Source organism: Anser anser (assembly GCF_964211835.1).
Source record: "Anser anser genome assembly, chromosome: 1".
In the NCBI taxonomy this organism is placed as follows: Eukaryota; Metazoa; Chordata; class Aves; order Anseriformes; family Anatidae; genus Anser; species Anser anser.
Genome location: NC_139720.1, coordinates 51,707,943 through 51,735,213, shown reverse-complemented (window position 1 = coordinate 51,735,213; position 27,271 = coordinate 51,707,943). Strand labels below are relative to the sequence as shown.

The following is a 27,271-nucleotide window of genomic DNA, read 5'->3' as shown; positions in this document are numbered from 1 at the left end:
AACCCATGCTGAATGCTTTACATTTCTATCATGTATAGACTGGGCATAGAATCATAGAGTCATAGAATAGAATCATAGAATCATTAGGGTTGGAAAAGACCTCCAAGATCATCTGGTCAAACCACCTCCCTCCCACCAATATCACCCACTAAACCATGTCCCTAAGCACCACGTCCAGCCTTTCCTTAAACACTCCCAGGGATGGCAACTCCACCACCTTCTTAGGCAACCTGTTTCAATGCCTAACTACTCTTTCCAAGAATTGTCTTCTGTGAGAAGAGGCCGATCCCCAACTCCCCACAACTTCCTTTCAGGTAGTTGGAGAGAGCAATAAGGTCTCCCCTGAGGCTCCTTTTCTCCAGACTAAACAACCCCAGTTCCTCATAAGACTTGTGTTCCAGACTCTTCACCAGTTTTGTAGCCCTTCTCTGGGTGCAGGTGAGGGCCTCGATGTCTTTCTTTTAGTGAGGGGCCCAAAAGTGAACAAATGTAAGTATATAAGGTATAACAGTTCTCAGGAAGCATGCTCCAGTACGTAGCTATGTGCATATTTATCATGGGGAGTTCTCCATCCATTGAAGGAACATAAATGTTGAAGCTGAGATATGTTAAGTTGCCTAAGACAACAGGGTTGCTTGTGGTACCTGGATTTGATAGTGACATCTGTATACAAGCAGAATGCTTGCTTACTATGCAACAATTTATTTGAATTAAATTATATTGGTTCCCTAGATAATATGGAAGCCAAGAAATATTTCTCTTAGTGAAAGGACCCAGAAAAAAAAAAAAAATATATTTATTTACTGAGACAGAATAATAAATGCAATTATCTATTTTTTCACATAGTTGCCATGTCAAATTTATAATTCTACATACATTCCTTTTTGAAAAGAAGTTGCAAAGATTAGCCACACTATTTTCTTACAGTGCTCAGAATGAAACTGCCAATATCAGGACAGACTTCCTTGTCACAAGTGCTTTTAAAAGAAACACATCACCAACTATTGTACAAATGCATACTACCATAACTTTTTAAATTTATATGTGCATAAGGTGGAAGCCAATTCTTTTCACAATATACTGGTCATGGCATTAAAAATTATGGTAATTATAGAATGTTTTGTTTTGTTCTGTTTAGTCCAGCATGTCTCTCTAAAAGAGAAATGATAATAAAAAGATGTTCAAGATCTCAAGAGAGGTTTTAGATCTTTCTGTTTCCTATAAAATTCAAAACTTTCAATAAATACGTCTTTGCATATTGCCTGGCCAAACTAGTAAAAAATAAATTTCTTTGCTTGCTTTATTATTTCCCCAGATTTACTGTTTCTCTAGTAAAGAGATGGAAGTAAGTCAGTGTTTCTGGGAAATGGTACCATTTGGGACCCAGCTGATTGTATTCACTCTGTACCTTCTCAGGTGACTTCTTTTTATTGATTTGATGTTTGAGAAGTCCAAATGCTAATGCTCCTAATGATTAGCCACTCTTTTTGACTTTTGGTAACAAGTATTCTCATGCAGTTAATATTGAACAGAACTTTGTGCTCTACATCTGTCATTTCAAAATTCCCATTTTTGAATTCCCCTAGTCTCAGGTAAGTAGTGCATTGTCTCCCTTTTTTACTCCCTACTATCTTTTCTCCTACTTCCAGGGCCCCATGATGCAAAATGTCATTTTGCCGGTCTTCAGTTCCAGTGACAACTTTAATCTTAGTGATTTTAATGGGCTTTTCAAATACAATCCCGTAGAAGTCCCCAGTAGAAGGAGCTTTGCCCCAGAAGTACTCATCAATGCTGCTGTAAGCCTTACTTGCCTCATAGTTCTCAAATACATTCATGTTGGTGTGCAAGTTTGCAGGTGGGTTGTCAGGGATATCAAATGATTCCTCTTCAAAATCATCATCTTTCAGCTTGTTTTCAGCTCCTTTGTAAGATGAGTAGTATCCCATGTGCTGGAACAGTGATGGTTTGAAACGTATCACTTCCTTTTGAGCTAACAGACCACGAAAATGGATCAGTAGCCAATCACAAGGCATTTCTTGGTAAAACATCAACAAAAAATGGGCCAGGCGTGGAAGGTCATGGGAATGGTAAAGTTTTCCAATATACCCCAGTTTGGAGAATTCCAAAGTCACCCAGTAGGATCCTTCTCGTGAAGTAATTACTTTCTTAACAGTGGTCAAAAAGTTCTTTGAGCAGCGAACGTCATCTTCTAGCATCACATAATAATCAGACAAGTTAGCACAAAAGTTTAGCAGGAAAGCATAATCAACGTTTTGTTTGGATCGAAACTTCACACGGTCTTCTGGGTCATTGTAATTTCTCTTGAGTCCATCCAGAACTGGATAATACTCCTCAGGGACATGAATAACTATTAGTCTACCTGCAATTATGTGATGTGCAAATTTCTGTGAAATATCCTGGACCATTCCTTCACACCAGGCAGAATCAAAATCTGCAAGCTGCACTACCACTGCAATTTCTTTAAGTTCCTCATAACTTGACTGCTCAAATATGGACTTGATGGTCTCAAGCAAGTAGTTTCCTTTTTTCCTTTTCACAGAGGATAGCCCAATTGTAAGATACCCTGTACAAAAGAAAAATCAGGCAAAAATTGAGTATCTGACATTGGAAACTATCTAGCCACAAAATTATCCTCCAGGGCTGTGCTTATATCAAGTAAATCTTTTGAATGGTAAAGTCTGAGAGTTTGTTGTGTAAACTTGCTGCAGGAAACAAAGGATATTTATTCATTTTTTGTGAAAGAAGAATCTTATTGCAAGCAAATAGACATATGTAGACTATTGCATCAAACATTCATTTACTTGTTAATTGCAAGAAATGGTGTGAAATGGACAAAAGCCAAAGCAATGTGCACATATATGCCTGGGAGAGAAAAAAAACACTTAGACAATATTAAGGATATAAAATATGTTAAAAGAAAGGGGATTATGACTTACTATTCACACAATATTTTCAAAACAAGGCACTATGAAATACAGCACAAAAACATGAGCTAAAGATTAATTGCCAAACATTTAGCATTTTAAGCACTCTACAAGACTAGCTCCACTTAGGCATAACTTTACAGTTTTATGAATGTTGAATGGATATTTCCTCTCTGCATTTTCATTTTTAACTGAATTTGACCATTTTTTCCTTACTAATATTTCTTCTTCTAACCGTCTTTCATTGAGCTATTTATAGGGAACTCCCTCTTGAAAGATGTAATTTAGATATCATTTTAGAGTAGAAGAGAACTTACTACTCCATATCTGTGTTTCTATAAGTAATTTTTAATGTTGTTATGCTTTTCTGGAGAGAGCTGCATCTTAATTATAAGCGAATAATTTTCATCTCTGCTGCTTTGGAGTCACTACCATTGTATTTCTTTTTTTTCCAGCAGTCCAAATTAGTTCTTTCAGATATCTGTTAATATATCTCCAGTTTGATGTAAAATATGTTAAGAATTAATAATTGAAATGGCATAATTTAGTTGAACCCACCTCAAGTTTCTTAAAATAATGTGGTTTGTAAAAGACTGCTCAGATAAAGTAATGCAGAGTTTCCCTTGAGGCTTAAGTCTGCTCAAAATTCAGTACATTGTGCAGTGAAGTACTGCACAGAACCCTCAGAACCCAAGAAGCTGCCTACATAACCTGAAATTTTTCAAATCTAATTCAAACAAACTTTACCTTATAGCTTTCTATGAAGATCAACAAATCACAGATGATTTTATTTTACTTTCTGTGCTTGGACTTCTAAGCATTGTTTATGTTGGTGGAATGATTATTTAAAAATCAGTCAGTCAAATCAAGGTGAAGATACTGTAGGGCATTCACTGCTAGGAGTGAATTAGCTTTTGTCCAGGAACTGTCAGTGACAGATAACTGTCCTACCACACTCTCTGGGATCTTCAACATTTATCTCAGCCCTTCTTTCCTTGAAATACCACAGAAACTACATGGATTTCACCCATTTTTAAATTACCTCATTTCATAACATTCAGGTTGCAGTTACTTACTTTTTCTTGGCAAAGGCGTGCCAGCTAGGTAGCGATAGGAAATGTTTATAGCTCCTGAGAAATTAGACAAATCTTTAAAAGTGTGAACATAGCGCTCTGGGTTGAGCTGATGCGTGGCTGTTTCTCTGATTAATTGCTTGTCCCCTTCCTATTAGTGAGAAAACAAAAAGAATAAGAGAGGAAGAGAGACAGAGAGAAACACATTTGTGAATGCCAGCCAGAGAGGCAACATGGACAGGCAGGTTTCCAAGAATAACATTTTTCAGTGTCAGCTTTTGTAAAAGCATATAGGTGTTACCTTGTTGTTTTTTTTTTTTTTTTTTTAACCCCATTACTGAATAACATACATTTTTGGTTACAGGAAATAACCCTTCAGACTATGATAAAAGGAAAAGAAGAAAAAATATTTGGACAAAACTCTGTAAATCTTTTTTTTCTTTCTTTCTTTCCTTCCTTCTTTCTTTCTTTCTTTCTTTCTTTCTTTCTTTCTTTCTTTCTTTCTTTCTTTCTTTCTTTCTTTCTTTTTCTGGAAGCATTGAGGACAGAAAATTATTACAAAAAAATAATAAAATGATGGGGTATTTGAGACAGGGATAAGAGAATATCAGTCAGCCTCAGAAATAATTTTTTTGATGTTGAAGTGGAGATTTTTTAAAAAATGTTTTCAGTGATTAAAAACAATAACAACAACAAAAGACAGAACAATCAGGTCATTTTGTCACCTTTCTGAGTAGCTCCAGCTCACACCTGTGATAAGCAGAAATGCATGTGATCATCCAAACAGACAAAGTTTTTGTTGGATCCGGTGAGCATGGTTTGAAAAAAAAATGCAAATTTCTCACCCCCTCTCTCTACCTTCTATTCTTGTCTTTTTTCTTTTCCTTTTTTTTTTTTTTTTTCTTCTTCTTCTTCTAAGAGGCTCCCTGAGCCTAACTGAAGTTGCACAAGGGAAGGAGAGGCTTCATCAGCATTGCCTCATCAATAAGATAAGTTAGGTCTCAGTGAAAATCTTTCCCTCAGTCCTTAAGATAACATATCTAACAGGCTGCACTGTCATGAGACGGAATTTAAAGGTAGGAATGCTTATTTGTTGCTTGCATTGTTTGATTCTAGTCTGATGACAGACCAGTGAAGAAATGAGTATGTTAATACACTAAAAAACTTCCTGATCTGTCGTTAACTGAGAACATTGTGCAGAAATAGTTCTGTTGCTAACAAGAGCAACCACAGAAACAATAAGCAGCATTCATATGTGATGGTATAAATATTCAAAATGTGTCAAGATGTATTTTACGGCACAAAGAAAGATTTCTGTAAACCGATACTAGGTTCACTTTAAGTTCATTATTACTCTTTTATTGAACTAGTAAATAATCCACTTCCAAGCTCAATAATGGTCTTTGGCTGACATCCAGGGGTATCTACCTGCACTGTTACACTCTTGATCTGCAATGTCTCTCTGGTAATTTCATTCTAGTGCTGCTATGCTACTTTGCATTTGTTCATAAGATATGAGGGGAAGGTTTATGTTGACCAAATCCAGATTAAAATTTAAGTCATTGGACTAAAACCAAGACTTCGTAAGATTTTCATGACAGCTCATCAAATTAAAACACACACACAGACACACACACACAGACACACACACACAAAACAATTGTGCTAGCCCAAAAGCTTATTATTTTTTTAAACAGTCCTTAAGGTCAAGATATCATGTGTTATTGGTTCCAGAATGGAACACTAAAATACATATGTTTTGATTGTAACAAGCAAAATACTTAAACTGGCCAAAAAAATTTTTTTCTTCTTGAAAAAATGCCTGTTGTGTGTAACACTGTTGTTGTTGTCGTCGTTTTCATTCATTATTTGAATGGAATGCAAAACAGAAACATGGCTCTTTCCATAAATTTAAAATCTGGTTCTTCTCCCTCTGACTACTTTGCAGAAGTTACTGAAGATGAAAACTGATCATCTCTCCTTAGCTGTCTTCTTTGTTTCTGTGACAATTCTGGTTTTCCTCTCTTAATTAACCTTTAATTTATCTTCTGATGTTTGCAGGATCTTGGGAGATTCCTGTGGATGTCAGGGTGCTCCAAAGTGCTCTATTGTTTATAGACATAATCTGTTCCACTAAAGGTACTATGTCATCTACAATACAACTATTATTTTCATAGTGCCAATAAAATAATAATAATAATGATAATAATGATAATAATCATAGAATCATAGAATATCCCGAGTTGGAAGGGACCCCTAAGGATCATCAAGTCCAACTCCTGGCACTGCACAGGTCTGCCCAAAAGTTTAGACCATGTGACTAAGTGCACAGTCCAATCGCTTCTTAAATGCAGACAGGCTTGGTGCAGCGACTACTTCACTGGGGAGCCTGTTCCAGTGTGCGACCACCCTCTCGGTGAAGAACCTCTTCCTGATGTCTAGCCTAAACTTCCCGTGCCTCAGCTTGACACCGTTCCTACGGGTCCTGTCACTGGCGATTACAAAGAATAGGTCACCTGCCTCTCCACTCCCCCTCGCGAGGAAGTTGTAGGCTGCAATGAGGTCCCCCCTCAGCCTCCTCTTCTCCAGGCTGAACAGGCCAAATAATGATGATAATGATAATGATAATGATAATGATAATGATAATGATAATGATAATAATAATAATAGTAGTAGTAGTAGTATTCACAGAATAGTTAGTCAGGCATGCTTCTCTTGAAGTTCACTTACAACAGAGAGTATATATAAAAAATAACTGGAAATCACAGAGAAATTGCCATCTGTGTTATATTAATTCAGCATGTCTTCTAAATGTTTGGTTAGGTATGGTACACACACTCCAGTAGAAGCATCTTAAATTGCCGTGCTGACATATATGCATCAGCACACCATACCATCTACCAAACCAACTTTAAAAAATTCCCCTAGTGGGTCCTTACTTTCCATTTCCACAGCAAACTATCTGCAGGGACTCAGGGAATCCTGCAGAGATTCTTCAGACATGTGAGAATCTTAAACTGAAATGGGAAGGTTCTACTCTCCCTTCTTAAGATTTGCAACAATGCCTCTCAATTTTTCACTGTAACTTCCTGAAGGTCCACCCATTACATCTTGCATCTGGAGAAAGAGGTACCAGCCTCACATGTCCTTGCACGGCCTTCTGTCTAAGACTGGGAAGAGTAACTGGACCATTACACCAGTTCCTTTTACACCTGTCCTCTCAGTTATCTTCAGCACATATTACATCAGAAAACCAGCTATAGTTAGAAAGCCAGAAGGTCTTCAGGGATCTGAGGATCTTTCTCATTTCATGATGGGAACTGGTTAGCCTGCTGTCCTTGAAAGCTATCCCCAAGTGTGTCTCTCCTTACCACCGACACATTAACTACTTATTTTTTTACCTCAGCAGAGAAAGCACACCAGACAAGTTAACAGACCTGTCAGACATGGTCATAAGAGTTGAAAATAAAATTAAATAAATAAGCTAAAATGTCGAGAACCTAACACATTTGAAAAATGCTTGATGAACCATAAATGTATCACGAGATCTGGGAGAACTGTCAAGAGACTTGGCTGAGAGCTACATGAATGCAAGCGTGCCAGAACAGTGATGAGAGAAGCAATGAAAGAGCAAATTTCTAAAAATGGGGGGAAAAGAGCAAATTAAGAATAAGACCTGGAGCCATCTGAGGAGCTGGCAAATAGGATAGGAAGAGGTTTCAAAAACAAACCAAGAGGAACACCATTAGTGGTGAGAATAAAAGCACTTTCAGAAACATCTGGGGGACTTGGAAATGATTAATGAAACAAGAAGAAGCATCAGGGAAAATACTACCGGGGGAAAAACGTGATAAGCCAGGTCAAATTTGATCACAACCAGAAAATTATGAATAAATAAAACAATGAAAGACCTTAGTGCACGTACTGTTAGAGAAAACAATATATCTGTAATAGAGAAACATGCTGGAAGCATGGGTTATCTTTTCAACAGGTCAAAAAGCACTAGTATAGCCTTAATCATATTTGCAATATTAACAACATTGCAATAAATAAACTTATGAGTAAACTGTTTTTAATTAAAATCACTAGCAAGATATATACATAGTTCTGATAAATTCAAGTATTTTATTATTTACATATTACACATTTTTGATATTATTACATTGCTTTTCAAACCCAAGTGAGAATGTATTTCACCTTCTAGAATATTGGAAAGCTCATACTGCCCCAATTAGATGAATCAGACAAAGAAGTGTGGCCCACAAAATCAGAAAAAAATACTCAGTAGCTCAATTCAAGATCAAGAAAGAGGATTGTCTAATCACATCACAATGTTACATATTTAATTTAGTCATTTTATTATTTGCAAGCTACAGTTAATAAGTTGCAATATCATTTTACTGGGCCAAATCCAACCTATGATGAACTGAACATTCAAACCATAATCAGAGTTTACTTGGCATTCATCAGTGAGACATCCATAGGATACATATAAATTGCAGGGTTATGTTACATTGTCGGTAGCCTACTTTTTAAAATTCCTAACTCAGATCTTTTGATAAATCTCTGTTACTATCGTAAACCTACACAAGTTGTCATTTATATCTAATTGTTCACATTGTAGCGCTGAACCTACTGACTCAAATCTGGGGAACAGAATGTGAGAAAAACACAGAATAAAAGCACTACGAAGAAATAGTTTTTACTAGGACCTTAAAGGAATGTGGAATTACTGTAAATTCTCTTCTATACTTATATTCCTATAAACATGTTTAATATAGTATTGACAGGTGAGATTTACAGTATGAACTGAAAAAGGAGCTCCTAGCTTACAAAAATATTCAGAGTGTAGACAATTTCTACAGTAAAACTGATGGAAATTAATAAGTATGGGAAATACAAGGTATATTCTGTCTCAGATGAAGATATCTATTAGAGAATGTCTTCTGCAGTCATTATCTCCCATACTTACAACAAACAACTGTATATTTTACTTCTGTAAAAAGGACTGTTCAGATCTTACTGACATCGCCTAAGTGCAGTATGAAGTTGAGTTCATCAGGAAATATGTTGACAATACTTTACTGCTAATGGTACACTAACTGTGGGAAACTGCAGGAATTATGAACTTTACTGATCCACTAGGAATATGTTTTTTCCATTTGTTCCAGGATTTCTTCCATCTAAGAAACTTACCAAAACATAACCATCTTCAATGTACAAGTTCATGAACAGCAAGCAAATGACAAGGACTCCTAAGAATGACACTGCTGATCGTTTCCGCAAGCATCTCATTTTATCAAAATATTTCAAGTTGTGCCTCATGTGAAGAAAAGTATACAGTAGTGTCACCTATGAAAGAAAACCACAGTGTTACAAGAACTATTTCATCTATATTTTAGGTATGATAAAAAAAATATATTGAAGATCTTCAAACATGCACAGAATATTCTCTTTAAATTGGAATTCATTCCATGTAATCATGGTCATCTTCAAGCTTCAAGCTTAATATATAACCCAACCTATAACATTTTTTTTTTTGTCAATAAAGGAAAATATCACATTTCATCCTACCCATTTTAGGCTGGCAAGAGAAATGATTTGTACATTTTTTCCCTGTGCACCTGCCCTTCCTTTCAAAGACAGCCCAGGCCAATAGGCCAGGAGGAAGTTATAACATGACTCAATTCCCCTGCCAATAGGAAAGGTCTGAATATGAGAACTGCCAGATATAAATGAGGTATCTTTTCTGCAGTATGGAAACAGTACCAGGACTGTGCAACATCCCTCAACCTCGGACATCTGCACCAGTATGAAAAGGCTCTCTGAAGCTGTCATTTTCTCTGCTGAATGTAAGAGAAAGATGGATGTCTAGCTTAGTCTGGACACATCTAAGCATTGGAATGCCTTTGTGGCCCAGTTAGATGAATCAGACAAAGAAAGGTGGCACAGAGGATCAGAAAGCTCATTAGTTCAGTTCAAGATCAAGAAACAGCACTGTTTAATCATATCACAATGTTACAAATTTATGTCAGTCATTTTACTACTTAAACAAGAATAATGCTATTTTTGGCTAACAAATCACAAGCATTAACCTGTGTTAATGCATTTGACTACGTCTTTGAACTACATGTGTTTGATAAATGTCTGACCACAAACTGAGAAAAAAAATGGACTCCAGACTGGTCTGCATATTATAAACTCATCAATTATATCTTCACTGTTTTTCAATGTAAAAGTATGATGGCTATTGTCCATAACAATGTCTAATTTTTTATCATATTTAATATATTGAAGGTATATACAAAGAGAGTGTAAAGGTCTACAAACTATGTGAAGTAGTAAATAGCACTACATATGAGGTGTTTAAACCCTATATTTAAACACCTTCATTTTTTAAAGCACTGAATAACTAACCTGATAAAATATACCCAACTATGATTTGTCATGTCGTGTTGAGAAATTTTGGACCAATAACAAAAAACCTTCCAAATGCAAAATTCAATCTATATTTGCTTTGCCAGACTAATTAAATCTATCTAAGAGTACAAAATATAAGTCCAGTAGACTCCAGAGAACAGAAAGGTAAATACATCAAGAATGAGTAATATAAAAATGTGACTACTAGGTTTTGTGCATATAGACGAACTGCAGTGAATGGACACTGGTTGTACAAAGCCTTCTTTTAAAATCACTGTGCTGAGAATAAGAACAACTTATATGTTGCACAAAGAAAAAAAAAAAGAATAACAATATATATTTAATTAATTGGTCAGACCTGTGCCTATTTTTTTGATGAAGGGAAAGTTTGAAGCAGACTGAACATACTTAAGCTGATTAAGTCTAATGTAGCTACTTTTTTAGGTTACAGTAACCCTTTACTCTTCCTTAATGTCTAATAAAAATGAATATCAGGAAGGAGCTATCAGGGTCATGAATCTCCAGACTTGTTCCCTCTCCAGTGACAGAACAGTGGTTAGTGGGGGGTCTGTGGATTCAGCAGACTGTCAGAGGACATGATAACAGTTGTTGTGGAAATGTTGTGGAAAGATTGCCCCTGTTATAGAGCAGACCATGAAACATACATACATACACACACATATATATATCTGTATATGTATATATTTCTCCCAGTAAAAAGATGGCTTTCCAAAACAATGCACTCTTTTAAAAACTTATCAGAGTATCCCTGGAAAGATGAAATACTGGCAACTCTCAGAGAATGGTGTAAGCTAGCTTGACTACTGAAAATTCAAGTAGTGCTTGGAGTGCGTACAACCTCTTGCTGCTTCAGGGGTAGCAGAGATGCACTACAGTTGCTCACACTGAAGTTTTCCTTTGGAATACTTGGGAATAAGCAAGTGTCTTTTCACTCACAAGATGACTGTGCCATATTTGCTGATTGGGCTTGTGGTATCACACAGTTCCCTTGCCTTTGCTCTGAGCAACCAGACTGAAGTCCCTAAGTGTGAGGAAGGTGTTTATAACTACGTTTTGTGGATATATTTTGTTTCTTTTTGCACAAGCAGTTTTCATTAGATCATTACTTTGTTGGATTAGGAACAGAACTTGAGGGAATTATTCAGGTGAAACTGGAGGAATGCAGGACTATTATTACCAATGCTGATATGCAGAAAGAGAAGAGTTTAGTATGGCCACCATTTAAAAGAAAACACTTGCATTTCTTGTGTTGGTTTCACATGAAGTCATTACAACGTTCTTGTTTTACAGATAGAACCCTTGAAACTGTTGAAAGAAAAACACAGTTCCAATGCTGTTTAATTGTTCATAAAACTTACTTACTGGTTTATACCAACCAAAGGAACCAGAAAGAAGGACACCTCGGCGATGAGGCATCTGTCACTGTCAGCAGATCATGAAAGAGACATGGATGCAATCACTAACACCAGATGGCAGTGCGGACGCACTCTTGCCCGACTTCAACGTGCTCCAAAGCCTGTTTCTCTCTGCCAGTCTGAACGTGCTATTTGGCATATTTATAATGTGAGCCTTTAGCTAAAAAAGGTGCGCAGACTTGTACGTGCAGATTTCCTTACACTTTCCTAGAACTGCATCTTCTTGCTGTTCTATTTCCAATTTTGTATTGTGGAATACTACACAAGTGACATTTGCAAGAATAAAAAGGTAAATTTTCCCTTTGGTGTAGGTAATGTCAGTCATCTTTAGACAAATAGTCTCAGAACTTTCCACAGTGAGACCCCTGATGTTCTTTAAGACCATTTGAACAGAATATTCATAATTACTCAAAACTAAGACTAATATCGAAAAAAAATACCGCGTCATCATTCAGTTCTGAAGTCACAGCTTTGCTCACAGATTTTATGCTTTCATTGTTCATGCACAAGTAGATATTAGAATGTTATAACGGTAATTTGTTTCATAAAGCTGGCATTAAGAAGTTAAAATGTAATTATTAACATACATGCATGAATTCTTACTCTTTTCCTTTCTGAATGAGATTAGTTTTCTTCATTTTCTTCAGACCCCAAATCTCTAGTATTTGTTTGTACTCATGCATATTTGCACAGTTTTTCATAATAATATGAAACTTTTATTCTTTTGACTTTCAAAAATGATACAGCAATGAAAACACAGTGAACTAAAATATGCAATCACATGCCTTTGCAGCATAAAGAAGGTGTTCTTTATAGGACCTGCAAAGGTGTGAAAGCTCGGTAAAGACCAAGCCTGATTTTCACATAGTAATGTGATGTTTCCTTTGCAGAATTTGCAACACTCAACAGAATTTTATGAAATGTTTTTTTTCAGAAGCAAATCCCTAGTGACTTTCTAGTAATAGTGCTCTTAATAAACAAATCCTTGAAACAAACAATAAAAAATGAAATTTAAATGTAAAGTTGTTAAAAGTTTTAAACAGCTTTCATTTGTGATGTCTAGATAGCTTTTTCAAATAACAAAATTTGTGCCAAAGCAAGATTTTCTTCCCTGTTTTCCCCCTTTTCAGCGGATTTTTATTTTGCCAACCCTGCAGTAACTTCTCTGTACTACATACATGCAAGCTCACTGTGATGAACCATTTCATATTCAATTCATTTTAATTTTTCATCACTTTCTGACAATACTTGGGATTTGTGCTTTGTCCCACTTTTAGAGATTATTGTTCATTTTCCTGATCTATTTGCTTTTCTAACAGGTATATAACAAAAGGCCCTGTGATGTTCTTTTACCCTTAAATATGCTAATCTGGGTTAATGACCTAGACTTATCCTACCAATACAGTGAATCTACTTGCATCTACAGATGTAAAGAGATGCCACAACAAGATCATATTTATATTATATTCCAGTCTGCCTGAGTGCTGTGCTCCAGCAGCTCAAGAAAAGTTGCTTATTTACTGAGGAACTGATGGATGTCAGAAGTGACAACTGCATAATTTTTATGTTATATTTCCAAATCAGAAATGAAGCTTTGCCTTTGAATGCAGAGTCTGTATTCTAGGGCATATGGTAAGAAGATCCATTATTACATTTATTATATAAACAAAATCCAGAGATAACACACACACACAAAACAAAAACAAAAACAACATAAAAAACATGACTGGATTATTAAATCCTTTGTGAAATTTATTGCAATCCCTGATTTGACTAAGATGCTCAGAAGCTTTTTCACTCCTCAGCCTTAGAACATATCATTCCACTGTTGCATAACTAAAATGCTTTACTTGCACTTCTTAATGCTTGTCCAATTTGTTTTTCAGCTTTTCTTTTTGGGAAGCTGCACATGATGCCTCAAGGGTTGCATTCAATCCTCTTTAAAAAACAGCAAAGGAAGCACAGGAAAAAAAAAAAAAAGAATTTTTGTACATGGCTATTACAAAAATCTGCATGTGTCACAGTCTTCTTAAGCAAGATGAAAAACAAACAAACTAACAAACAAAAACATAAGTTACCATATACATTTGAGCTACTGTTGGTAGTCAACTAGAAAATTATAATGGATAGGCTATTCCATTGGGCTCAGATAGACTCCCATCAGGTCTGTCACAGTGAAAGCCTCTAAGTATGTATAAAATATTTCAGGCTGACAGGCAGGATGTTAGCTGTCACTGGCAGCAGAGAAGTAAAAACTAGTATGAGGGAAAGGAAGGTTTAATTCAGAATGAGGCTAACAAATACAGAGGCTAGATCTTGGATTTTAAGTTGGCAATAAGTATATTTTTCAGATAGTTTACCATTGTTTGTTTAGCTCCACGTGCTCAAAATAAATGGCTTAGAGTTTGTCATGTCTTCTGAAACTTGTATTCTAGATACAGAAAGCAAAAAAAAAAAAAGAGGTATATGAGTGGTAGGCTACCCAAAATTGACACTGATAGGATAGGCAAATGAAATGGGTTCTGGAAAAAAAAAAAAAAGAAATAAGAAAAAATGTGAAAGGTATATTGCTCCTTGATCCACAAAAAGTGACAGATTATTTCAAACAGTGGAATAGTTTATAGATATACGCAGAACCTGACAATTTGGGAACAAAGGTTGAGAGTTTGGGAGGGAGCAGATGCTTCAGCCAAGGCAAGGTACAAAAATACATTAAAAAAGTAAAGTGTGAATTTAATATGGAAATTGGAGGATGAAGTGTCTTCAGCTTTAAAATAACATAAAATGGAACTACAGAACTTTGGCTGCAGTGCTCTGTGCAAAATGTAAAGTGTATCCTCTGGCATGGAGGAATCAAGTTGAACCAAAGTGAAGAGATGACTAAGAAATAGGAAGATGTATTGACTTAGATGGTAAAGCACTATCTAATCCATCACTGGGTGGGTGGCAGAATATACCACTGGATATATTTTATCAAACATAGTGTAGTGTAAAAAATGGGTTTTAGAAAAATAATATAGATGACGAGTTAATGGGAACTCTCTGGAAAGAGCCTAGAAGGTTATAAAAATATCAAAGAAATCTGAGCCCTCAAGTTCTGCTGTGAGAGACGAAGCAAAGGGAAAAGAAGAACAGGATGGGCATGAAGAGAACACACTCATATCCAGAGAGAGTAACCTTAGAAGCAGTTGGAGATTCAGGAGTGGGGGTTTAGGATGCATCAGAAATAAAGGTAGAAATGCCTTAGAATTGAAAATAGCATTGGACTCTGTTCAGATGAAAAAATTTACAGAAAGATAAAGCTAAAAAGTGAGTTAAATAAGTATTCAACAGATTCTGTCCATTGACTCATCAACAAAGAAAAGGAAGACATGGATACAAGCTCTGATAGATTCAACAGCAAGCTGAAACTTTTATGGACAACTACCACATATAATATTTGTATAGTGTGTGAGTACAGGGAATATCACATACAATGCATACAGAGAGGCAAACCCAATTTCTTGAATCTGTTAGGAACTAAGCTGAATATATTAGTGAGACATACTGGTCTGAATACACTTCTGCAGGTCTCAGTACGTTCACTGAAAGCACAGGCTATATTAGCTAATGAGACTTATTCTGTAAGCTAAATTTTAACTCAGGGTCCCACAGTCTCTTACCTGAGGTTTACATTAAGAGTTAGTCTTAGGCCATAACCAAGTATCCTGGACATCACCATTGTAATGGAATTGCACAAAGAATTAGATAAACTTTTGAATAAGACAAATTTTTGCTGGTGAAAAGAAAAGCAACATAAGTTTTGACCGAAACCAATTAGGATTTATCAGAAAAGTTTCATTCTTACCCTGGCTGAACCTGATCATGGTTTTCTCTACAGCACATCATGTAGCCTCATTTCACAGAAAGGTAGCTGGCATCTTTATTCATTTGTAGTCTTGATGTGGAGAGAAGAAAGAGCCTCCTTGCAGGCAGTATATGATCAATTTAGAGCAATCATTTGATGAAACACAAAAAGTGATGCTCGCCACTAAGTAGTGATAATCCCCCATGCTCTTCTTGTTTCACAGTTTCTGTGGCTAGTTACAATGCAGTAACATTACCAGAGTTGCAGAACTCTGAGAGGTATTATGCAATGAGGAACAAGGAATATCTTTCGTGAGAAGTATGCACTTCTGAGGATACATCTTGTGTAGCATCTTATGGACCTATGTCAGGTATTAAAAGCTATTTTAACATGGCATCCTTACACATTATTTCATAGAACTTATTATATAGAACATAATAATGTGCATTTGGAATATCCTGCCAAGATCTAAAAGCAATGATTTTTTATTGTGTGAGTTCCAATCTTTTATTTATGTATGTATGTATTTATTTATTTATTTAACAAATGGCAATGCTGGGAACTTTACTCTCTAGTTAGACCAGGTTTAAGTATTTCAGAATAGGAAAAAAATCCACTTTGAAATGTGACTAGCTGTTATAGAGCAACTTCCAATCTCATGAAATTCTGCCAAATAATTTATTATTTTCACAAAAGCATGTATCTGTGAAGTTCATGGCACCCCTGGGAAATAATGTAAAATAGATTAGGAGATTAAATGTGAGAAAATTGGTTTGCACTGGCTGTATTACTAATCTTTTTCTCAGATAAGTGTTTCATTAAGACTTTCCACTGAGCACTCAGACAGCAGCTTCCTGATCAATAAACTAACTAATTCATTCTATAAAGAAGGCTTAGAAAACTATGTATGGGTTTAAGGGCCAACAATTTGCTTCTTCTTTAAAACAAAAAGCACCCAGGAAAAAAAAAATCAGAATAAAACAAAACAAAACAAAAACACTAAACCTTGGTGAATAAGCTTCTACAGAATGAAAAGAATTCTTTATTAAAAGCTACATTTTGTTCCTGTTTTAAAGATATTTTATGTGTTGAACTTCATATATTGTCACAATAAAAAATAACGCAGTAATAATTTTCTGCTTTCTTTTCAGTAGAAGCAATCCAGTGGGGGCAAGATACACCCAAAATTTGTCATCTTCAGTTCTGATTCTGTATCCAGATTTACCAGCAGAAACTCCACTGATATCTTGGAAGCTACTTGGGGATTTTCAGACTATGAGCCCTTCTGGCATTTGTTTATTTTTTGACAAGAAAACATTAAAATTATTTGCTATTTATGGGCTAGTCTAGCTGTGATTATTCATTAATTGATGTTAGTTGTGTAAATAAGAGAGACAATTTTAGAAGTACAGTAAAATCTGCAACATATTATCTCGCACTGAAATGCAATTAGGTCATGCAAGCTAAGCAGGAGATGTGGGAGAGGTTTCATTACTGCTTCTTCATTCCAAGTCAGTTCTGCCTACTGTCAATTAGAGTCCATGCAAATAGATGCTTCATAGAAAGGAAGCCTTTGGTTGCCCAGAAAACACAACATGTACACTGGCAGCTTTCCACTACCATGATGGCAATTTTAAGTTTACTCATCAGATTTCCAGCAGGCTTCAGAAAAGTGTCTCTAGGCAGAAATGAGAAGAGTCCTGGGATGCATAGCTACACAAAGGACTAAGAAGCATTTCAGATCCATGAAGGCATGGTTTCTCTGTGAGCACATGCATCATATTTGCTTACCCTCTGTCTTTGTGATCTGTCAAATAAAACTAGCTCCATTTGTGTAGGGGACATTTCTCCAAAGCCTAAATAATTCTGTGTGCATCTCTCTGTGGTAACCTCTGATATCCAAAGAACAGTTGGAACTTCATTTCATTAATCTGATGTGCCATCATTCAAAAAAATAGTAGTGAAGCAGAAGGGATTGCGTCCTCTGCCTTGTAGCAGATTCTTTTCTAATTTCTTCAGGAGATGCTTATTTCATTTTTCTCCCAGCTTCAATCTATCTGTTTACTAATATTGTATTAAGTTGTATCTGTTAAGTTATGCCAGAGATAAATTTTGTAACATAAGAAAAACTTTGTTTTCCAAGGCTTCATTGACAGAGATTTTTTTTTATTTTTTATTTTTTATTTTTTTTAAAGAAGCCCAAAACCAAAACATCAATAAAATTGCCTGTCAGGTGTGGAGGATAGACTTCTTATCCCTAGCATATGACAAACATGATAGACTCATATAGTTGTAAAATGATCTAGGTTGGAAAAGAACTTCAAGATCAAGTCCAACCATTAACCTGACCTACAGAGTCCCATCACCAAACCATGCCCCTTGGTGCCATGATGATGATCAATAAAGGCTTAAATGACCTTTTCCGCTATTCTGTGTATCACTTACTATATATAAACTCAAACCATAGCAGTAAAAGACTGACTGCTACCAAACTTTCTAATGGCAAAAAATCATAAAAAATTGCATTGTGATTTTTTTTTTCTCCTGCACCCAATTAATAGTTAAATAAATAGAGTTTGATAGTAGGGAATGAATAAACCTTTAAAGGGGCCTTTGATGATTTTGTATTGAGTATTTTAAATTTAAACTTCCAAACTGTTTTTTCTCTAAAGAGTCTATATTGCTTCAGATTAGTGACAGGAAGCTTTCATTTTTTGTGTCTCTTAAATTACAAGAATATCACAGAGACGTGCTTAATAATTAAAACAGTTATTTCAGTGTGAGTGAATGTGCTATTGAGAGCAATTCAGAGCACTCTGATGAATTCAATACACAGACAGAAAGGAGTTCTCTTAAATGTTGTCAAGAATAAGTTTAATAAGTATGAATGTCCACTTTCATAATCTGCTTTTCTCATTTTTGTAATACCAGTAACTGGAGTGTATTTATGAGAGGAAATTGAATTTTAGAGTTTAGGGAAAAATAAGTACAGTAAAAGAATTTTTGACTAATAAATAAATAAATAAATAACATGTCTTTGCAACTAAAGTTCAAAAATACTGATTGTTAATTTAAAGTTTTAGTTGGTCCTACATACTATAATACAAACAGTGAAGTGTTTTTACTAAGAAACAAAATATCCATAATACATTAGATAAAATAAAAAGGCGAATAATAGACGTAAAACCTCTATGACATTAAAAAAATGTTTGATTTTATATTCTGCAATTCGTATCCATTCCTAGATTAGCCCTCTTACATGTGCAATAGCTCTCTTATTTTTAAATATGTGTTTTATGGTGAGGCTTATATGATTGTACACATGCCACTTTGCTCAGACTGGTTCCTTTGGAGTGCCTGCCTTATACTGTTACTCTGAACCACCTTTTGTAGAAGCCTCTCTCTGCCACTGCAATAGACAGCTCAGGGAGACTAACAGTCCAACGAAGCAGTGACATGAAACACTATTGTAAATGCTTTTAAAATCTCCAGTACTCTATGTTTCCTAACCAGTTATGAAGAAAATAGTTTTAGTGGCCTTTAATAACAAGAGAAAGGCAATCCAGGAAATACTAGGCTTCCAGGAAACACTACAACAGAGGAGCACATATATTTGTGAACTGATGCATGAAGGCCTAGCTCCTGAGGTGACATATTCAGTCCATTCTTCCATTTGGACTTTTGGGATACATCTGTTGAATATATGTTCCATTACTTGTGAGCTCATTGGAGTTGTTTTTTGTTGTCTTCTTAGAATGACATTCTTTTGACCAAACACAGACAACTATGATGGCAATGTCTGAGCTAGTCACACTTAGGATTCTTTTATAGCCAGTGCAGAAAAATGTGTTTGTATGTTGTGATTCATCTCATTCTAAAGTCAGGGTCTAAAATATATCAGATGAATTGTGCCCTAAAAATTCCCGTTTCTCTTCACTGGCTACAAAACCAGTGTGAGATATATGGATACAGGTATGAAAAGGGTGCAATTCCACCCACATTTTTCCTTTGTTTCTTTTGTTTCATTTACGGGGATAGCACATATACAATAACTCACTGGCTCAAACTACAAAGCAAGGACCTACAGCATGGACCCATACCTTTCCTGAGCATAGAATTATTCTAATTCTGACAATATCTTAAGATCAAATCAAAGGTCTTCTCCATCTATGACACTGTGGCTGGCACTTCTTGGTTGTAGTAGACTCCTGTAAGTTATCTTCCTTATAAAAAAATGACTTTGGTTGTCTATCCTGAGACAATTCCTTTTATGCATCATGCAAGCCAGTTCTCTGACTCCAGGTATCACTCTCTCATGCTTCCCCCAGGCATTAGCCAGAACATCGTTTTGCTGGTGCTACAGTTTCTGCGCAATGGATTCATCACAGTACAACACACAGAAGATGTACTATTACCTGCATGTCCCAGAGTAAGATCTTAATGTCTTTACTACATGATATTTGAAAGCAGAGATACCCATTAAAGAGCTTAACAGCCACAGTGGGCTCATGCCTTCAGGTTGTGTTAATGGGGGAAGTAATCTATGGGCTGTCTGTATCTTTGACTCACCCACAGTACATGGCAAGATCAGAAAGTCAGTTCATTTGATGCATTCAGATGAAGTATATAATTTTATATGGAATAAATTCTCTATACAGTAGGACAATAAGGCAGGGAGCTGCTTCATTTCAATGCAGTGAGTGAAATGAGATTCTGCTTTTACCAGGTAGTGTGGGTAAGCCAAGACACAGACAGACTCTTCAGTCTAAAGGTAGGATATCTATTGTGCACATCATTCATCTTGGTTCTCTTAACTTCTCAAAGTAATGTGATACCTTTTATGTAGACCTTGGTATTCACCAAAGAGCTACTTATATTGGAGAGCTGGCAATTTTGACCACATTCTTGAATACCATTCAGCTTCTTTTTCCAGAAGACTCAAGGCATCATGCTAGGTTGTATGTTCATGTACTGTCATCTGAATGGTGATGTGTTTTGGCTCAAAAAACATTTTTTTTTTTCAGGTGTTGGGGGTGGGGGGGGTGGCAAGGTTGTAACAGATAATTCACTAACTTCCACAAATGAGAGAGAGAGAAAAAGAGCAAGAGCACATTTCAGCTTTTACATAGCTAAAACTAAGTGACATGAATCTTACCTAACTTCGGTATTTGGCAGCCACAAAAAGTAATGACAAAGTAGAAAAATAAGGAACTAATACTGTTTCTTGGCTGTCTGGATCTACAAAATTCTAAGACAAATTGAAGAAAATATATTACTGAATAAAGTGAATTCAGAAATTATTAATTTCCTTATTTGTACACCTGATTTGCAATTTAGATATAAGAATATACTAGCTCTCTAGAATTCTCTAGAATTCACTAGCTCTCTAGAAATACTTTTCTACTTCCTTTGTTATTATCTCTTCAAAGTAGTATCTATTTCAAAGAATTTGATGGGCAAAGATCAAACCCCAAATGTAGAATATATCTGAAATATTTTTTATTGCTGTTGATTTCTTGAGTGAATCTCTAGAACAATAAAGAGATTGAACTAAGCATTTTCTGCAGAAGCAGCAGCTGAAGCCACTGATATATATGAGCTTTTACAGAAATCTTTTTTTAGCTTTTTTTTTATTATTATTATTATTTAAAAAAGTATATCTACAGAGGAAATTGAGGTCCTTGTAAAATCATTTTCTAGTAGATCTGAGCTCTTTACTGCAAACCATATACATCAAAGGAGGAACTTTCATCTGTAGTATTCCTGAGACACAGGAAATCCAGGAATGAAGAAACAAACTGCATTGTCTACCATATCCAACAATAATAGGATAGCATTCTAATTTGACTGTACTGATGAGGTTCAGTTGAGTATTTACCTTCATAGAATCATAGAATGGCTTCTCTGAGCATTATCATGAAGTTTCTCTGAGAAATATCATGAAACAACATTCAAGGGAATTAAATAAGCATAATACTCCCCTCCCCAGCCCCCTCCACCCTCCCGGATAGTGTACACAGCAGTGACTAAAAATATCAAAAGGATCAAACATTCTTTGCATTCTTTGGGTTTGAACACTGATTTCAATGTCTTTAAAATCAAGTACTTACCTTTTTTTATTTTTATTTTTCCAAATTAGAGCTTATATAAGTAGATCATAGTCAAAAAGAAGCCAATAGGAAAAGATTTACAGTACGACACGGGATGAATTCCATGCTTCTAATGTTAGAAGAAAAGAAAAAAAAAAGGTAGCCTTTTGCATAATTTAGCTTCATAAGACTTGTAAAAAAAGCTTCTTCACATATGTGATAAATTCATTGCAAGTTATTATTGTGCTTAATCAAAAGTAATTTCTTTTCTACTTTCTGGAAATTTTCATTTTTTAAAAGACATAAATGGCAATCAAAAATTATTAGAGTCCTTCAAGAACTTCTCTCATCCGCTAATGTTAGAAGAATAACAATGTATATGTTCTTCCATATTTTTAAATATTTTGAACAGAGAAAATTATTTTTAAAGGAGTAAGAACAACCATAATTTCTATTATATATATATATCATACACATGAAGATATCACATTCATAATACAGTGTTTTCTCTTTATTGTTGCTTTGTAGTTTGTTTATTTTATATTTGTGGGCTTCAGAACACAAGGGTAAAAAGAACAAGTGAGGAACATCCATGATAACACAGTCTATTGTGTACCTTACTGCTACCGGTCAATTGCTGTACAGAAAGTATTTTCTGAATGTCAGATAAGATCAGGTATTTGAAATCAGATTCCTTCCCCAAAAGTTCTGTTCTGTGAAAAGTAGAAAGGAAAATGACACTTTAAACCCACAACTCAATCCACTCCAAACACACACAATAAGAACATGCCTCTTCAAGCTCAACCTTAAATGTAATGGAAAAGATAAAGCTTAGATAATTACAGTGTTTGTGTAGGTGTATACTGACTTTGCAGATATGCTACAGGATGCAACAGCATTTCAGAGAGGGTTGAACACTTTCAGAATTTCAAATTAACTATGCTTGTAACAATTTCAAAATATAAGGGATTAATTACACGTTACTGAGAAATTCTATTTCCATAGTTTTAGAACCCAAATTATGATATATTAGACGTTTTTCACTTCAGGGAACAATCCAATAGATTCATCTCATTTTAAGAGTGAGATTAATTCAACGTTACTATTATTCTTTGGCATTAAGTCCAGTTGGAGTCAAATCACTATTGGTGTACTCCAGGAATCAATACTGCGATCGTTACTGTTTTAAAATCATAGAATCATATAATTATTCACTTTGTGAAAGACCTCTAAGACCATCTAGTCCAACCTTTAAGCTAGTATTAAAGTCCAACACTAAAGCATGCTACTAAGTTCTTCATCTACATGTTTCTTGAAGACCTCCAGGGATGGTGACTCTACCACTTCCCTGGGCAGCCCGTTCCAGTGCCACACAAACATTTCAGTAAAGAAATTTTTCCTAATATCCAACCTAAATCTCTCCTGGTGCAACTTGAGGCATTTTCCCCTCATCTTATCACATGGTACTTGGGAGAAGGGCCAGATCCCCACCTCAGTATAGCCTCCTTTAAGGCAATGGTAGAGTGTGATAAGGTCTCTACTGAGCCCCCTTTTCTCTAGGCTAAACTACCCAGTTCAGCTGCTCCTTGTAAGACTTGTAAACATCTGTTTACAAGCAAGACTGTAAACTGTCAACAAGTGAAACCATGCAGACTGTTGAACATGAGATTCTTCAACATCTTAATTAATGACCTTGGTGCTGGAACACAGTGCAGTTTGAGCAAGTTCACAAATGATACAAAACTGTGAGGAGTGACACTAGATGGTGGTACTAGCATTCAGAGGGTCCTGGACAGGCTGGAGAAAAAAGCAGAGAGGAACTTCAGGAAATGCAACAGGGGCAAATGAATAATCTCATGCACCAGTAGAGGTTTAGGGTCTGAGTAGCTGGAAAACTGCTTTGCCAAGAAGGACCTGGGGGTCCTGGTGGACAAGAAATTGTCCATAGGCAAGCAACGTGCCCTCACAGCAAAAAGGCAAATAGCATCATTGCCTGCATTAGGAAGACCATTTTCATCAGGTAGAAAGATCCTTCTACCTTCTACTCCGTACTGATGAGGACACTTTTGGAGCAGTTCTGGGCTACCCAGTAACAAAGCAAAGCAAAACAAAACAATAAATAAATAAAATATGGACTTATTGAAGCAAATCCAACACTTTGCCATGAAGCTGATTAGTGGACTGGAGCATCTTTCATGCAAGAAGCTGAGAAAGCTGGGACTGTTCAGCCTGGAGAAGAGAAGGCTAATGGTGACATAAGTGTGTGACAGGAGGAAAAGAAGAGGGAACCAGACACTTTTCAGGATCAGGTTGCCTGAATGTCTAAAGGGTTATTTATTTATTTATTTATTTTTAATAATTTAGTTATTGAACCAGAAGTTTGTGCAAAAATTTAGTTTGGCAGCTTTTTTTACACTAATGTACACTGACCTGTATTTACACTAATGTTATCTATTCACTTTCTCTATGGTCCTAAGAATTCCAACTCAGCAGAATGTTGATAATCAATGTTCTTTCTCCTGTGTTGCTATAGGACCAAAGATAAATGCAAATAATTAATGTTGGTTTAAAAGAAATTGTCCAAAGATTCTCCTAATGTAGTTCTAGATGCTACACTTATCATTCTCATCTGCAAGACACAAGAGCTGCTAGTATTTCAAATTGCTGGTAAATTCTTCTGATGAGTGTCTTTAGATCCTAAAGGAGAAAAAGTCTTAGAAAGAATATGCCAAGGACCTCAGCACACTTTCTACAATGGAAATGTGAGCTGTGTTCTGATGAAATCTAATTTTTTTGCACATTAATTGTAAAATGACTCTAATTCTGTATCATCCTCTGTAGATCTGCCACTAAAGAAAGGAAAGATTAAGTCAACATAGCCAGTTTATCTCTGTTTTCCCTGTAAAGGTGTAAGTGTGTTCAGGCAGGTAAAAGTGTGGAATTAAGAAGGTTTTTAGCACTTCTATTACTACTGTCCAATGCAACTTGCTTCTTTATCAGAGGGCAGAGTTTAGATCATACTCTGCATTTGAACTAAGACTGAATACTATGCCAATTTAAATTTGCCACTTTCTCTTCTAGGACATGGGGTCTTCTCTCTATATAGAATAATAACTTTTTAGAATTCATGTCACTTGACTTTAATTGTCTTATCTAACTAAACTATCTGATTTATACTTCCTTTACACTCAAGTGTATTCTGACTAGCAATTCCCAACGGTGACTCATTTCAACTGCATTGATAGCAAGGGAATGAATGCTTCTTTTAAGTGCCTTTCTCTTTATTTACTGACTGTAGAAATAACCTAGGTAACTAGCTTAGCCTTGATCCCTACCTCTTACGTGGTTAAAAATAGCTGGAATAAACACAAGACTACTGCCGCTGCTACCACCCAATAGTCTATTAGTAGAAAGTACAATCAATTGTATTTCCTAAAATGTTCTTAAAACTTTTCCAACACCAAAAGCCTATCAGTTGTAATCTGAAAATCAAATTGATGCAATATTTATCTCTAAAAATACCAAAGGAAAAAATGAGATACATAGTAGTGTTTCTTTCAGAGCTTTGCATGTAATCTTTCTACTCATACTTATTTCCAAAGGCTAACATGCTCCCTCCTGAATTTAGTGAAATATAAGGGAACTGCTACCAGTTAATCTTTAGCTAAAACTGATGAAAAATGGAAAATTCATGAGATTAGTGAAAATCTTCAATTCCCCATTGACTTTGGCCCAGATATCCTCACACATCTGTGGTGGTTTTACTCGGGTGGGCGGCTGAGCTCCACTACAACCGCTCTCTCACTCCCCCTCCTGAAAGAGGAAGGGGGAGAAAATAAGATGAAAAGGGCTCAAGGGTTGAGATAAGGATGAGGAGATCGCACAGTAATTATTGTGATGGGCAAAACAGACTCAGCATAGGGAGACAGTAAGATTTATTGCTTATTACTAACAAGCTAGAGAAGTGAGAAACAAAGGAAAGAAACCAAAAGCACCTTCCCCCCCAACCACCCTCTTCCACCTCCTCCCCCCAAGTGATGCAGGGGAACCGGGGAATGGGGGTTATGGTCAGTCCATAGCACTTCTTGTCTGCCGCTCCTTCTCGGTCACTCTTGTCCCCTGTGCTGTGAGGTCCCTCCCACGGGATGCAGTCCTTGGTGAACTGATCCGGCGTGGGCTGCCCACAGGCAGCAGCTCCTCAAGAACTGCTCCAGATATGGGTCCGTTCCACGGGGTCCATCCCTCAGGAGCGAACTGCTCCAACCTGGATCCCCCACGGGCAGCAGCTCCTGCCAGGTCACCTGCTCCTGCATGGTCTCCTCTCCATGGGCTACAGGTCCGGCCCGGAATCTGCTCCGGCAGGGGTCTTCCACAGGCCGCAGTCTCCATCGGTGCAGGTCCACCTGCTCCACTGTGGTCTCCTCCACAGGCTGCAGCGTGGAACCCTGCTCCACCGTGGTACTCCATGGGCTGCAGGGGGACAGCCTGCTTCACCATGGTCCTCACCACAGGCCGCAGGGGACTTCTGCTCCGGCGCCTGGAGCACCTCTCCCCCTCCTTCTTCACTGACCTTGGCGCCTGCAAGGCTGTTCCTCACACCTCTCACTCTCCCAGCTGCTGTGTGGTGCAGCATTTTTTTTTTCCCTGTCTTAAATATGCTCTCACAGAGGTGCAAAACAACATCACTTATTGGCTCAGCTCTGGTCAGCAGTGGGGCCCTTACCAAACATGGGGCAGCTTCTAGATCCTTCTCACAGAAGCCACCCCTATGGCCCCCTGCTATGAAAACCTTGCCACGTAAACCCACTACAACATCCAAGGACTGTGTACACAAAACCTCCTGTTCCCTACCTCCCCGCCCTCTTTCCCTCCTCCCCCCTCCCCCCCCCAAATAAAAATAAAAATAAAAATAAATCACTAAGAAACACTGGAAGATAAGTAAATAAAACCCAGCTAAGCCAAAATGTGTTCAGTATTCCAGGGCACAAAGTAAACAGTCATTCAACAATTGAAAGAGGGAAGGTACATGTTCGCACCCAATGCTATCATGATTCCAAAAGCTGTGCTTGTGCCAAGCAGGAGACAGGATGATAAGCAATGGCGTTCTGAGACATTACACCTGCAGAGTATCAGAGAGGCCACTACTAATGCATGGTCTAAAACCTGTTTAGCAGCAAGATGTGTCAGAATATGCTTTTAAATTGAAGCTCTGGAGATCATGGACATATGTGCATCAAACACAGACAGTGTCCTCAGAAAATAAAGTATTTTCAGTACAGTTGATCAATATTTTTTACTGTAGATATTTAGGTAACATTTTTTTTTTGCCTGGCTGTTGTGTGCGTGGATGAGGGAAGCGGGACTAAACATATTTGCAAATGCAGCCAAGCATGTGCTACATGGTGACTTACTGATTTATATATTAGAAATATGCAACTCAGGAATATAATTGTAGCAAATT

The 27,271-nt window shown here is 36.6% G+C and overlaps 1 protein-coding gene across 13 annotated transcripts in view; it reads right to left on the bottom strand.

Annotated features, from left to right (window-relative positions):
* Positions 1-439: 439 nt before the first annotated feature.
* The window catches only part of MGAT4C (MGAT4 family member C), a 427,868-nt gene continuing 401,036 nt past the window's right edge, over positions 440-27,271 (bottom strand). For 7 of the 13 annotated variants that reach the window (XM_083820114.1, XM_083820111.1, XM_083820107.1 and 4 more), the window contains 3 exons: positions 9,215-9,370; positions 4,022-4,169; positions 442-2,584 (listed from right to left, as the gene is read on the bottom strand). In XM_083820114.1, the coding sequence (XP_083676240.1) occupies positions 1,428-2,584; positions 4,022-4,169; positions 9,215-9,343 (1,434 nt within the window). In that variant the 5' untranslated portion in view covers positions 9,344-9,370 and the 3' untranslated portion in view covers positions 442-1,427. Of the gene's footprint in view, positions 2,585-4,021; positions 4,170-9,214; positions 9,371-15,721; positions 16,216-21,831; positions 22,159-27,271 lie in introns of those variants that run through there. The other 6 variants (XM_083820113.1, XM_083820112.1, XM_083820103.1 and 3 more) reach the window with 4 other exon arrangements.